The sequence below is a fragment of the Aegilops tauschii genome, chromosome 4 (assembly GCF_002575655.3).
Source record: "Aegilops tauschii subsp. strangulata cultivar AL8/78 chromosome 4, Aet v6.0, whole genome shotgun sequence".
NCBI classification, from domain to species: domain Eukaryota; kingdom Viridiplantae; phylum Streptophyta; class Magnoliopsida; order Poales; family Poaceae; genus Aegilops; species Aegilops tauschii.
Window position 1 is genome coordinate 360,031,107 of NC_053038.3, and position 13,786 is coordinate 360,044,892.

Below are 13,786 nucleotides of genomic sequence, written 5' to 3' on the forward strand. Positions count from 1 at the left end.
TATGTGTACTTAATGAAACACAAGTCTGAAACATTTGAAAAGTTCAAAGAATTTCAGAGTGAAGTGGAAAATCATCGTAACGAGAAAATAAAGTTTCTACGATTTGATCGCGGAGGCAAATATTTGCGTTACGAGTTTGGCCTTCATTTAAAACAATGTGGAATTGTTTCACAACTCACGCCACCTGGAACACCACAACGTAATGGTGTGTTCGAACATTGTAACCCTACTTTATTGGATATGGTGCGTTCTATGATGTCTCTTACCGATTTACCACTATCATTTTGGGCCTATGCATTAGAGACAACCGCATTCACGTTAAACAGGGCACCGTCTAAATCCGTTGAGACGACACCGTATGAACTGTGGTTTGGCAAGAAACCTAAGTCGTCATTTCTTAAAGTTTGGGGTTGCGACACTTATGTCAAAAGGCTTCAGCCTGATAAGCTCGAACCCAAATCGGAGAAGTGCGTCTTCATAGGATACCCTAAGGAAACAATTGGGTACACCTTCTACCACAGATCCGAAGGCAAGATCTTCGTTGCCGAGAATGGATCCTTTCTACAGAAGGAGTTTCTCTCGAAAGGAGTGAGTGGGAGGAAAGTAGAACTTGATGAGGTGATTGTACCTTCTCTCAAAATGGAAAGTAGCACATCAGAGAAATCCGTTCCCGTGATGCCTACACCAACTAGAGAGGAAGCTAATGATGATGATCATGAAACTTTGGATCAAGTTGCTACTGGACCTCGTAGCTCGAACAGAGCATGTTCCGCACCAGAGTGGTACAGTAATCCTGTCCTGGAAGTCATGTTACTAGACCATGGCGAACCTACGAACTATGAAGAAGCTATGATGAGCCCAGATTCTGATAAATGGCTTGAGGCCATGAAATTTGAGATAGGATCCATGTATGAGAACAAAGTGTGGACTTAGGTGGACTTGCTCGATGATCGGCAAGCCATTGAGAATAAATGGATCTTCAAGAAGAAGACATACACTGATGGTAATGTCACCATCTACAAAGCACGACTTGTCGCAAAAGGTTTTCAACAAGTTCAAGGGGTTGACTACGATGCGACTTTCTCACTCGTTGCGATGCTTAAGTCAGCCCGAATCATGTTAGCAATTGCCGCATTTTATAATTATGAAATCTAGCAAATGGACGTCAAAACTGCATTCCTTAATGGATTTCTTAAAGAAGAGTTGAATATGATGCAACTAGAAGGTTTTGTCGATCCTAAAGGTGCTAACAAAGTGTGCAAGCTCCAGCGATCCATCTATGGACTGGTGCAAGCATCTCGGAGTTGGAATATACGCTTTGATGAGGTGATCAAAGCATATGGTTTTATACAGACTTATGGTGAAGCCTGTATTTACAATAAAGTGAGTGAGAGCTCTGTAGCATTTCTGTTAATATATGTGGATGACATATTGTTGATTGGAAATGATATAGAATTTCTAGATAGCATAAAAGGATACTTGAATAAGATTTTTTCAATAAAAGACCTCGGTGAAGCTGCTTATATATTGGGCATCAAGATCTATAGGGATAGATCGAGACGCTTAATAGGACTTTCAAAAAGCACATACCTTGACAAAGTTTTGAAGAAGTTCAAAATGGAGCAGTTAAAGAAAGGGTTCTTGCCTGTGTTACAAGGTGTGAAGTTGAGTCAGACTCAAAGCTCGACCACTGAAAAAGATAGAGAGAAAATGAAAGTCATTCCCTATGCTTCAGCCATAGGTTCTATCATGTATGCTATGCTGTGTACCAGACCCGATGTGTGCCTTGCCATAAGTTTGGCAGGGAGGTACCAAAGTAATCCAGGAGTGGATCACTGGACAGCGGTCAAGAACATCCTGAAGTACCTGAAAAGGACCAAGGATATGTTTCTCGTTTATGGAGGTGACGAAGAGCTAGCTTCGACACTGATCCAGATGACTCTAAGTCACAAACCGGATACATATTTATATTGAATGGTGGAGCTGTCATTTGGTGTAGTTCCATGCAGAGCGTCGTGGCAGCATATATGTGTGAAGCGAAGTACATAGCTGCTTCAGAAGCAACTCATGAAGGAGTCTGGATGAAGGAGTTCATATCCGATCTGGGTATAATAACTAGTGCATCGGGTCCAATAAAAATCTTTTGTGACAACACTGGAGCAATTGCCTTGGCAAAGGAATCCAAGTTTCATAAGAGAACCAAACACATCAAGAGACGCTTCAACTATATTCGTGAAAAGGTCAAGGATGGAGACATAGAAGTTTGCAAAATACATACAGATCTGCCAAGATACATAAAGAGCGGCCTCCCGTTGACTAAGCCTCTTCCGCGAGCAAAACATATCAACACCAAGACTCCATGGGTGTTAGATTCATTACAATGTAATCTAGTTTATTGACTCTAGTGCAAGTGGGAGAATGAAGGAAATATGCCCTAGATGAAATAATAAATTTGTTATTTTATATTTTCTTATTCATGATAAATTTTTATTATTCATGCTAGAATTGTATTGATCGGAAACTTAAATACATGTGGTGAATACATAAACAAATATCGTGTCCCTAGTAAGCCTCTACTAGACTAGCTCGTTGATCAAAGATGGTTAAGGTTTCCTAACCATGGACATGTGTTGTCATTTGATAACGGGATCACACATTAGGAGAATGATGTGATGGACAATACCCATCCGTTAGCTTAACATATTGATCGTTTAGTTTATTGCTATTGCTTTCTTAATGTCAAATACATATTCCTTCGACTATGAGATTATGCAACTCCCGGATACCGGAGGAATACCTTGTGTGCTATCAAACATCACAACGTAACTGAGTGATCATAAAGATGCTCTACAGGTATCTCCGAAGGCGTTTGTTGAGTTGGCATAGATCAAGATTAGGATTTGTCACTCCAAGTATCGGAGAGTTATCTTTGGGCCCCCTCGGTAATACACATCATAAGAAGCCTTGCAAGCAAAGTGACTAATGAGTTAGTTGCAAGATGATGTATTACAGAACGAGTAAAGAGACTTGCCGGTAAAGAGATTGAACTAGGTATGAAGATACCAACTATCGAATCTCGGGCAACTAACATATCGATAGACAAAGGGAATTATGTATGCTGTCATAAGGTTCGACCGATAAAGATCTTCATAGAATATGTAGGAGCTAGTATGGGCATCAAGGTTCCACTATTGGTTATTGACCGAAGAGGTGTCTTAATTATGTCTACATAGTTCTCGAACCCGTAGGGTCCGCACACTTAATGTCGTTGACGATATAGTGTTATATGAGTTATATGGATTTGGTGACCGAATGTTGTTTAGAGTCTCGGATGAGATCACGGACATGATGAGGAGCCCCGGAATGGTCCGGAGTTAAAGATCGATATATAGGACAATGATATTTGGACAACCCGGGAGGTTAATGGGCCATATGGGCCAAAAGAGGAGAACACACCAGTCCACAAGGGGCTGGCGCGCCCCTCCTAAGGCTGCAGCCCTTGGGGAGAGAAGGAAAGGGGGGAGTCAGCCTCCCCCTTCCTTCCCTCATCTCCCCTTTCCTTTCCCCTCCGGCAAATATGGTAGAGGGGGGGGGCTAGGGAAAGACCCCAAGTAGGATTCGACCTAACTTGGGGCGCCCCTTGGCCTCTCCCCTCTTCCCCCACCTATATATATGTGGGAGGGGGCGCCACACATAACCACGACAACCGTGTGTGGCGCCCCCCTCCACAGTTTAGTCCCTTGGTCATATTTTCCGAAGTGCTTAGGCGAAGCCCTGCGGAGATAGCTTCACCATCACCGTCACCATGTCGTCGTGCTGCCGGAACTCATCCACTACTTCTCCGTCTTGCTGGATCAAGAAGGCGAGGACATCACCGAGCTGAAGTGTGCTGAATGCGGAGGTGTCGTATGTTCGGTACTCGATCGGTTGGATCGCGAAGAAGTTCGACTACATCAACTGTGTTAACAAACACTTACGCTTACGGTCTACGAGGGTATGTATACACACTCTCCCCCTCCCGTTGCTATGCATCTCCATGGATAGATCTTGCGAGTGCGTAGAAATATTTTTGTTTTCCATGCAACATTTCCCAACAGGTGGTCTTATGGGCGGGTGTTGGGCCATCATCCCGTTGGGCAAAAGCCCGCCTCGCTTGACCCGTTGACGTCTGTCACCAATGCATGATGAGTCAAACTCACAGTCTGTGTTGTGCCTAACACTAACTCTTCGCTTTTTTCCTATTATATTAGCCGGATGATGAAGGATCTTTGTGCAACTTTGCTGACCTTGGCGGACATGGATGACGATCTTTCTAGCCGTAAAAAAGAATAGGGGTGACAATTATTCATGTAGTATTCTTGGCCTAAGAGCATATATAACTGGACCCCTCCAGCCACTTCCCAATAAACGTCAGGTGAACAACCGGGGCACTCCTCGGATTGAAAATAGCCACCCAACCGGACCCCCAAAACCCAACCCATATGTGGTGCAGTCCGGAAGTGTCAATCACGTGGGATCCAGCCAGCGCTAGCCCACCCGACCCCACAAAATCCCATCCAGGACAAAACCCTAGCCACAATCCTCTTCACTCTCACATCTGCGCCACACTCCGCTCTGTGAACCATGGCGCGGGCCGGCAACGACTCCTCGTCCAAGGCCGACCATGTCTACTTGGACGTCCTCGTGGATGAGTTAAACGAGGAGCTCATCGTCCATGTGTGGCGCATCCAGGACCAAACCCTAGCCACAATCCTCTTCACTCTCACATCCGCGCCACACTCCATTCTGTGAACCATGGCGCGGGCCGGCAATGACTCCTCATCCAAGGCCGACCATGTCTACTTGGATGCCCTCGTGGATGATTTAAACCAGGAGCTCATCGTCCATGTTGCCCTCCACCAGTCGCGGATGGACAGTGGTAACAACTCAAGCTCGCGCGCCCTCCCAGTGGCCTGCGTGGGGCATCTGAAGCTCCATGCCCAATCGCGCTGGCCCTTCACGGGTCATGCTTTCCCCGGTGAGGCGACGGGGCGAGTAGTGGCGCCCGTCACCTTTGTCCCCTGCTTCTCCCAAAAGATGATCGGTGCCTGTGCCGGCATCGCCGAGTTTGCGATCATGACTCCCGAAGTCGGAGGCAAGGCTATCGACCCAGGCTGGATCTATCCAATCCTGCTGCGGGCTGTGCAGATCTGCGTTGGTTGCCATCCCCTGTGACTCGGAGGACGAGCTCATCTGTGGCATCATTCGCCAGTTGTTGACCATCTTCGAGAAGTACACCTGCCGCAAAATGCCAAGGCATGGCGGCTTGGCCTCGAGAAGTCCAAGCACCTTGCCAAGGAGAAGGCGGTCATTGCGCACAGAAGCTGTGCGGTTTGCCAAGGAGCAGGCCGCACCGCTCAGTGTCTGGATGGGCTCCCCTCGTTGTCCTTGCCCTCCAGTGGCACCTCCAGAGGGCCTAGTGCCGTCGCACCGGAGATGCCAAAGGGGAAGGGGCCGACAAGGAAGCGTTGAACGCTTTTTTTGCGGGAATAAAACTTATATTACTCATCAATGATTGATACTTTTAGGCACATAACCATGCAACACATGGGGGGCTGCACCTAGCCATACTGCAGTACAGATATGTAATCCACCAAAATTTTCCAAAATAATATCTCACCGTATTCTGACTACGCCGTACATGAGTAATACATGTTTTCCTCTCTAAGCGCTTCTTTTTAATCTCTTGGACCAATAAAGCAAATCTTGATCTATCTGGCTTCTCACTTTTCACCATACAAATGGTCTCCAAACAATTAGTTTCAATTTGAAGAGTTAGGTTGCTTCATTGCATAGGTAGTTGATTCTTTATGACAATCCTCAACCTGAAGGAGTGAACTCCGACGAACTATCTAGTATGCTTCTAGTCGTAGTTGTCTAGTAGGTCAATCGAACTATCCATCTTTTGTGTATATTCGATTTGTAATGATGAACTTGCTATGTCCGATGTTGTGCTATGATATCTATCTACGTCGTTTTATTTACACTGTATAAGATTGCAAATGGATGTAGGGGTTTGGATATGCGAAAGACGGCTGCGACCAACGAACACGGACAAATGAGGGGTGGGAGGCCGCTGTTTGTGGACATATAGGGGCTCATATTAGTCCAATGCTGTTGTAGATGGTCTAGTGTCATACGAACGCCACTCTCATGGTCGCCTAAAGCTGCCGAGTTCAACTCGGAAAAGGCAAGCGGAAGTCATACCCCGATTCGGATAGTTCTGTTTTTTTTTAATTGTAAGTAGTTCCGGTTGGTTTTCCCCGCACAACAAAAAGTTCTGCCTTTTTCTTGAGCAGAACAAACAAGTTCTGCTTTTAAACTGGTTTGGCATAATGATGTCAGGAAATAAAAAGTGGTCTGGCATAATGGAATTTGTAGGAAGGAAGAACGAGCCCACCAAGGTAGTAGAGTCCGGTCCGACCGCGAAGGCCCGAACCGACCCAGCCAAAACAATCCCCGTCGCGCCCGCGTGGGTCGTGAGTCGTGAGTCGTGCACCCCCACCCCACCCCACCTCACCACCACGCGTTCTCCCTACGCGTCCCCCCCCTACTATTTTATCGCGCCGCGCCCGCCTCCCGCAAAAATATCTCCCAAATTCCCCAACGCCCCACGACTTGGCAACCCTAATCAGCTTCCCCCACCAATTCTCGATTCCCCGTCGCCGAGCTCCCCCTCCCAACCCTAGCGCCAGATCCGCCCGCTCGCCCGCGCAGCCATGGCGGAGTCCCTCGACATGTCCCTCGAGGACATCATCAAGAGCAACAAGAAGGGCAACTCCTCGTCCGGCGGGGGTGGCCGCCGCCGCGAGGGCCGCCTTGGATCTGCCGCCGCCGGCAGCGGCGCGGCCGCGGCCGCCGCCGGAGGCGTCGGCCCCAACAGGCGCGCCTTCAAGAGGTCGGGGAACAGGGCGGCGCCCTACCAGCCGCCGAAGGTACGAACGAATCGCACGGGCTAGGCCTTGCGCCGTCGGCGGAGGATAGTCTTCCGTTTTCGCCGAGGCGGGGGAGGATGATCTGGTGGTTTTCTCACTCTGGTGTGACGCGATCCAGGCCCCGGAATCGGCGTGGCAGCACGACATGTACTCTGACGCCTCTGCCAGAGGCGGCGGCGGCGGGAGGGTCTCTGCTATCGAGACCGGCACCAAGCTCCTCATCACCAATTTGGACTTCGGCGTCTCAACCGAGGACCTCAAGGTATATACGTCGCGGATCTACATGTCCAGTTGTTGCTCATGTAATTTGGCTGCTTCTTAGTACGTAGTTGGTCTCAAAGAATCTCATAGTTTGCCTGGAGCTTGTATCAGTCAAGCTATTTTATAGATCTGGCACAGGCTCAGTACCACAACTATGATTTGGTCGTGCTAGCAGTCTTGCGTTGTTGAATTTTCTTAGCTTGTTCCTGTGAATAGGACTTTAGTTCTCAATTGTAATTAATCGTTAATGGTTGTCTCGAAGGGTGTGACCTCTTTACTGGCGTGATTATGTTTTCAGTTGCGCTGTGGCAGTCTCGATTTGATTCGTTTAATTGATGATTTTTTTGCATATCTTATTGCTTACTTCATAAGTTGATGCTCACTTGGAATTTTTTCTTGTTATGGTCTCTCAGTTTGTATAGTGTACTTAAATGTTGATATGCTCTCCATAAAATGCTTTTTGCAGTTTCTTGTTCATAAGGTACTGTTTCTGAGTTATTTTTTCTTTGAATGGTTCAGGAGCTTTTCTCCGAGCTGGGTGATGTGAAGCGATGCTTGATTCACTATGACCGAAGTGGGAGGTCTAAGGTACTGATCCAGTCTTATGTTTTTCTTTGTTCCATTTTCCATGTGTGTGTTCTGTGTGATGCCTAACAGTACTTATGTTCTGCAGGGAACAGCTGAGGTTATATTTGCAAGGCGTGGTGATGCTGTTGCAGCGCTGAGGAAATACAACAATGTCCAACTTGATGGCAAGCCTATGAAAATAGAGATACTTGGGACTAACACTCCTACTGCTCCAGCTGCACTACCAACCAATAATGGAACCTATGCTAGGAATGTTGCTAAGAGGTATGTTAGATTTGGTGCATTACATATTTGTGGATTCAATTTATTGCAATTAAAGTATCTGAATTTGCCTGTTTGCCAGAATTGGTCATAAAGTCTTGTGTGATATTAAATGTTGTGGATGGTGAATTGGTGATAATACAATTGCTATTATATATCGCAGAGGTGTTCCGTTATATATTGCCCAATATTTCAGGAGACATTATATAACAGTAGGTGCTCGCCGTGTTGCAATGGCATCACATTTAGTTTGTTCTTAGTTTGTAGGGGTATTAGCAGAAATGAATTATGAATTTCAGTTTCAAGAATTCATCTTTGTCTACATAGTTAGCTGGTTAGGTTATCTAGCATATTAATCATGTTCCACCATTTTTCTGCTTTATTGAATGTTTATAGGTGCACCTTTTATTGCTTTGTTTGTTAGTAATAGATTTTCCCACCTTACCGTACACCGCTTCATTTGTTACAGTGCACCAAGGGGTGTCTCAGCTAGTTTGCCACAGAACAGACCCCGTGCAAGGGGTGGGAGGGGTCGTGGTGGTGGTGGCGGAGGCAGTGGATCTGGCGGTCGTCGTGGGAAAGAGCGTAGCCAGCCAAGGTCTGCTGAAGAACTTGATGCTGAGTTGGAGAAGTACCATGCACAGGGTACGACGCCGATGCAGACCACCGAATAAATCGACATCTTTGCAGCGTTGATATTCAACATGAAATTTGAAGGGTGCCCCTTTGTTCCCGCTTTTTGTGCTACTATATGTTCAAGGGACAACAAAACCTTTTACTTGTCAGGTTCTTGGCTTACTGAATTGTATGGGTTATGTGTCTACATAGAACTAGAGTTGAGTGGATACCGGTGAACACTACTGTTATGAACATTACTTGATTGCCTTTAGTTTCTGCCTTCCTTGAGGAGCGCAAGGACTAAGGACCACCCAAGTTGCTCCGCATGTGAAAGTTATTGAAGATGTATGAGGTGCTCACATTCCTTTGCCGCCCATCTAGAGGCTGAAATTCAGATGTGTCATGGTGATCAAGCTAAACCCTTATTTTGGGTGGTCTTTGGGCGTTGTTTCCCCGCTGAACGATCTTTTAAGCTTCAGCCATCTTTAGTAAGAGGTATGTTTCCCTATCTGTTTACATTTCTTCAGTTAGTTGGTATACTTTATTCATGGGTTTAATGATCCTTTTCTCTCAAATTGCAGGTGGTTGCTACTCTTATGTTATTATGCTAGCATTGCTTTATTCTCTTGCCCATAGCAAAGCCACATGCCAGCTGGAGAGATTGTGTGATCTTCCTTCGCCAGGTGCTCAACAAGTTGCCTGGTATGGTTATTGTGGCTTTGCTAATTGTGCTTCTTCCTAATCAAGGTGCAAATCTAGCAATATTCTCTTCACGTACCGAGTCACATGCCAGCTGGAAGTTTTGCGTGATCTTCCTTCTTCAGGGGTCAACAAAGTGTCTGATATGAGTATGGTGGATTCGCTAGTTGGGGTTCTTTACTGAAGAAGCATTAAGGTGCAAATCTTGCTTTGCGATCTGCTAACAGTTGAGGGTTGTCAATTGGTTTGGTGGTACACAGATTTTCCATTCTTTGGACGCCCCTTTGGCCCCCTTGCAGTCAACTAGGCATCGAAATATTATTTGGAACCCAACTAATCTGGCTGATCTATTCAACTATATCTTTGTTCCTCGCCGGGGATCTGAAGCGTAGGTTCGAATTTTGCTGTTGGGTTGCATGATTGCAGATGAATGTTGGCTTGAAGTTGGCCAAATCAGCTTAGAATTTTCGGTGGCATGATAAACCACTGAAGTACCGAGTTGCTTGTTTTAGTTTTTCTCTATTCCAATGTGGTAAGTGTTGCATTGGTAGACGTTCCGTTTTAGTATTGTTTTGTTGCTTCTTTTGTTTGGAACTGCCATATACTAGATTGTGCTGTGTTGGATTTTATGCTTCCGAGGAAATGGCATTTCTCTATGGTTCCTTTTTTGCCATAAAGGATTATGCATGTTAGGAAATATTTTATATACAATGTGGCTTCTATCTGCGTTTTGTGGTTGAAGAGGTTTTTATTTAGTGAGAACCTGAACGAAACTGCTGTACGGACGGTAGTCGACAGCCGAACTATTCAATGGTGGTGTTCACTTTTGCTCCCTGCATCGATGGCCTGATGTGTGACTCGTAGGCTTTGTAGCAGCGTTCGAACCTGAACGCTGTTGCAGATTGCAAGTAGCACGACTGTGCCCAGGTGAAACTACCAATGCAGATGGGTTGAACGTACTCCCTCTGTTCCATAATATAAGAGTGTTTTTGGTACGTGAGTTGGTTTAGGTAGGTAGCGATGTGTAGGTCCGAACATTTTTAAAGCATGGTTTTTCTCTATATAAAAATGCTTCTGGGCATCCTGCAACAACCCTTCCATATCGCCTGAGATGGGGAAGAAGAGGCGCATCTGGAGCCGGCGTATGCTCGCCTTCCCATCTCTCTTCAATCTTCCATATCGTCTGCCCTCCCTAACGAATGCACAGCCACTGCCCAGCGCAGCCGTCTGTTGATGGCCCCATTGTTAGCCAGGTTGCCAACTACCTTGAGCTGTTCTGCCATCCGTCGTCGACTCTGTTGCTTCTTAAGGAAGCTGCGCCGCTCCATGCCTCGGGCACAACATCTAAGGCCCTCCTCCACAGGACGACCTCTTTCATCCCTCAGTTGTTTCCTCTTCTCCCTAAAGATGACTAAGGAGCAGTAAATAATTCTTTCAAGTTCAGACATGCATGGCTGTATGGTCGTTGTGTGATGGCAGATTTGGAACACAAAACGAAGTGCAGACGAGCTCAAGTGTTGCGGGTGCTTTGATTGTCATTAAGAAAAGCTGGACCGGCTGTTACAGGTGGCTGGAGATGGCCTCGGCGTGCTTGCCGTCGACTGAGATGGCCTTGGCGTGCTTGCCGTCGACTGTACACGAGGAGCGCTTGTAGTCATGCCTTGCCATGTTGATAAACTTCGTTAACAAATTTTGGTGTCGTGTCCGTACTTGTGTGGTTCCTTGTCCTAGATGAATCTCCTACCAAATCTTGATGTCTGTGATTGCTTGTTCCAGGTGGATCGGCGTGCGCCTCAAATTAATCGTACTTCATAAGTAGAAATGTGTTTCGAACTCAACTCTTAGTTCACATTGCACGTTAGGCGCACGGGAAAAGTACGGGATCCCGGGCTGATCCCTAGGTAAGCTTCCCTGAGCAAACTGGCTGTGCATTTGGTTTGAGTTTGACCAAGAGAAAACGGTAATTGCACCATATCCCCGGGCTAAAAATAAACTTTTTTTTTTTGCGGGGAGGGCTAAAAATAAACTTGATCGTGGAAGAATTCTCCATGGCGTTGTCTGCCTGGTTGAGGGTTGCGTCGACGCCTCACTGTTTGCGCGTAGCTGCCGTGGTGCTGCCGTCCATGGTGTCCCGTCTGGACACTGCGCCGATGAGCATGCGGCCGTCCCGTCTCGGCTGGTCCCTACACCGACGAGCGACGAGAACGCGGCTGTCCTTGCTACGACACCGACGAGCACGTGGTTGTCCTGGCCGGCCAAGCCGCTTCCTTCTCCATCTGGGCAACCCCATTGGAGCTTTTCCAGCTTGTTGATGACCACACCAGTGCACGAGCAGCGCTGGAGCGCTGTCAGCCATGGCTAGCTCAGTGCAGCAACGCTTGTGCTCAGCTGATGGGTGTTCCGCCATCTGCTTGGTGAGCCAAAGAAACAGGGATCTCTATGTTCCATGATTAGCTTGGTCAGGCCGTCAGGGCATCTTCAACATCAACTCGCAAATTTTCTCTCGCATCCGTCCGCGGATAGGGGAACCTGTCCACGGACATGGATGCGGGAGCAGTGGCGGAGCCAGAAAAATCCAATGAGGAGGGCCGAGTGTTCGTATTCCTTGTTAAGGAGGGCCAGTCCATTTGAATACACCATTTTAGCAGCAAATAATCTTCTATGAACATGAGTATTAGGCTTAAAACAATGATGTTAGGGGGGCCAGGGCCCTTGCTGGTCCCCCTGTCTCCGCCACTATGCGGGAGGGCGCCGTTCAAGCGTAGCCGCATACATCCGGCTTTTCTTTCTTTTTTTCAAGTCCACACGATTAAATAGCCACATGCAAATGGTACATACGTTCAAATAGCTGCATGCAACACTAGTTCAAATTTTAAAAAGTTCAAATATTACATCCCAACATTGTTGATGCTCAATCAGATCTTCCTTCAGTTGCTTGTGAGTTGGTTGATGCCGAATTTGTTGATGCATTTGAATAAACTTCTCAAATGTGGCCGGATTCTGGTCCGGAAGTTGGATAGGATCACCCAAGTTCTCAAATTCCAGAGCTGCGGCAGCATCGTCACCCTCATCCTCGACAATCATGTTGTGCATGGTCGCACAACATTTTATCACCTCCCACAAGGTTTACGGATCCCATTGTTTAGTAGGTCCAAGAACAACGCCAAACGGGCCTGCAGAACTCCAAATGCCCTCTCGACATCCTTTCTAGCTGTTTCTTGTCTTTGGGCAAAGTGAGCTTTTTTCTCGCCAACAGGGTTTGAGATGGTGCTGACAAAGGTAGACCATGGAGGATAGATACCGCCAACCAGATAGTAGCCCAGGTTGTACGCATGTCCATTGACATTATAGTGGCAAGGAGGAGCTTTTTCTTCAGTCAGCCTCGCAAACAACGACGATCGTTGCGGCACATTGATGTCATTGTGAGACCCGGGCATGGCAAAGAAAGCGTGCCAAATCCAAAGATCATATGATGCAACCGCTTCAAGAATGATGGTGGGCTTCTTAACGTGACCCTGATATTGCCCTTGTAAAGCATTCGGGCAGTTCTTCCATTTTCAATGCATGCAGTCAAGAGATCTAAGCAAACATGGCCATCCTCTTGCTTTTGAGATTGCCAGGAGCCTCTCGGTGTCTGTCATAGTTGGTTCTCTCAGGTATTGAGGTCCGAACACCTCGACCACGTCAGTTGCAAACCTGACCATGGCATCTTCGCATGTGCTCTCAAACATCCGTAGGTACTTGTCCCACGAATCAGCGGCCGTGCCATATGCAAGCATCCGGAGTGTGGCCGTGCACTTCTGGTAACTAGAGAAGCCAATCGCTCCCACGACGTCCTTCTTCAGGATGAAGTATTCATCGTAGGACCGGACGCCATGGTACAAACGATTGAGGACAGTCTTGTGCATCCGAAAACGCTGGCGAATAGTGCATCAGGGGCAAAGTAGTCAGCCATCAGTGTCAAATGGCCGCACGCCCTATTGCGGTTGAGCACTCCATGAGCCTTGATCGAGCCCTTGAAATGAGAACATGCTCCTCCGCACGCTTTGCGTCTTCAAGGACAACCTGCATCATCACCGTCTCATCGGAGTACCCCTCCTCGTATGACGAGCCGTCGGACAACTCAACATACTTCTCGTATATGTACTCCAAATCGGAATCCATTGCTAGAAAGAAGAAGGGACAACTGTTTTCAGTTCCGGTGAATCATCGAAAAATTGCTGGGCATGGTGAGAATAGCAGTAGCAGATGGTACCCAGTGGGGCGGTCAGAGAACAGGGGTTGAACGAAGACGGAGGAGAAGCGGGGTGGAGGCCTGCTGGAGCACTGGCGGTGACGGAGACACATATTTCCGGCAGGGGTGTGGCATGGTGGAGCGGCGGCGA

The 13,786-nt window shown here is 47.2% G+C and overlaps 2 protein-coding genes across 2 annotated transcripts; one reads left to right on the forward strand and one right to left on the reverse strand.

The window, feature by feature from the left end:
• The first annotated feature begins 6,620 nt into the window (after positions 1 to 6,620).
• On the forward strand, positions 6,621 to 8,973 carry LOC109745291 (THO complex subunit 4A). The gene is made up of 5 exons (XM_020304421.4): positions 6,621 to 6,974; positions 7,093 to 7,236; positions 7,755 to 7,823; positions 7,909 to 8,087; positions 8,554 to 8,973. Exons 1-5 carry the CDS (start codon positions 6,759 to 6,761, stop codon positions 8,756 to 8,758), a joined length of 813 nt encoding a protein of 270 aa, XP_020160010.1. The 5' UTR covers positions 6,621 to 6,758; the 3' UTR covers positions 8,759 to 8,973.
• A 3,985-nt stretch (positions 8,974 to 12,958) lies between these two features.
• Positions 12,959 to 13,565, reverse strand: LOC141021884 (uncharacterized). Its single transcript, XM_073497738.1, has 2 exons — positions 13,467 to 13,565; positions 12,959 to 13,318 (listed from the first exon to the last, which is right to left on the reverse strand). Exons 1-2 carry the CDS (start codon positions 13,563 to 13,565, stop codon positions 12,959 to 12,961), a joined length of 459 nt encoding a protein of 152 aa, XP_073353839.1.
• Positions 13,566 to 13,786: the final 221 nt, after the last annotated feature.

Bases quoted from the DNA above. Each gene is read 5' to 3' on its own strand.
- LOC109745291 (XM_020304421.4), top strand. From the start codon at position 6,759: ATGGCGGAGTCCCTCGACATGTCCCTCGAGGACATCATCAAGAGCAAC. The intron at 7,237-7,754 runs GTATATACGTCG...TGAATGGTTCAG, and splicing joins TCTCAACCGAGGACCTCAAG to GAGCTTTTCTCCGAGCTGGG. The intron at 7,824-7,908 runs GTACTGATCCAG...TATGTTCTGCAG, and splicing joins ACCGAAGTGGGAGGTCTAAG to GGAACAGCTGAGGTTATATT.
- LOC141021884 (XM_073497738.1), bottom strand. From the start codon at position 13,565: ATGGATTCCGATTTGGAGTACATATACGAGAAGTATGTTGAGTTGTCC. The intron at 13,319-13,466 runs GTTGTCCTTGAA...ACTATTCGCCAG, and splicing joins ATGAGACGGTGATGATGCAG to CGTTTTCGGATGCACAAGAC.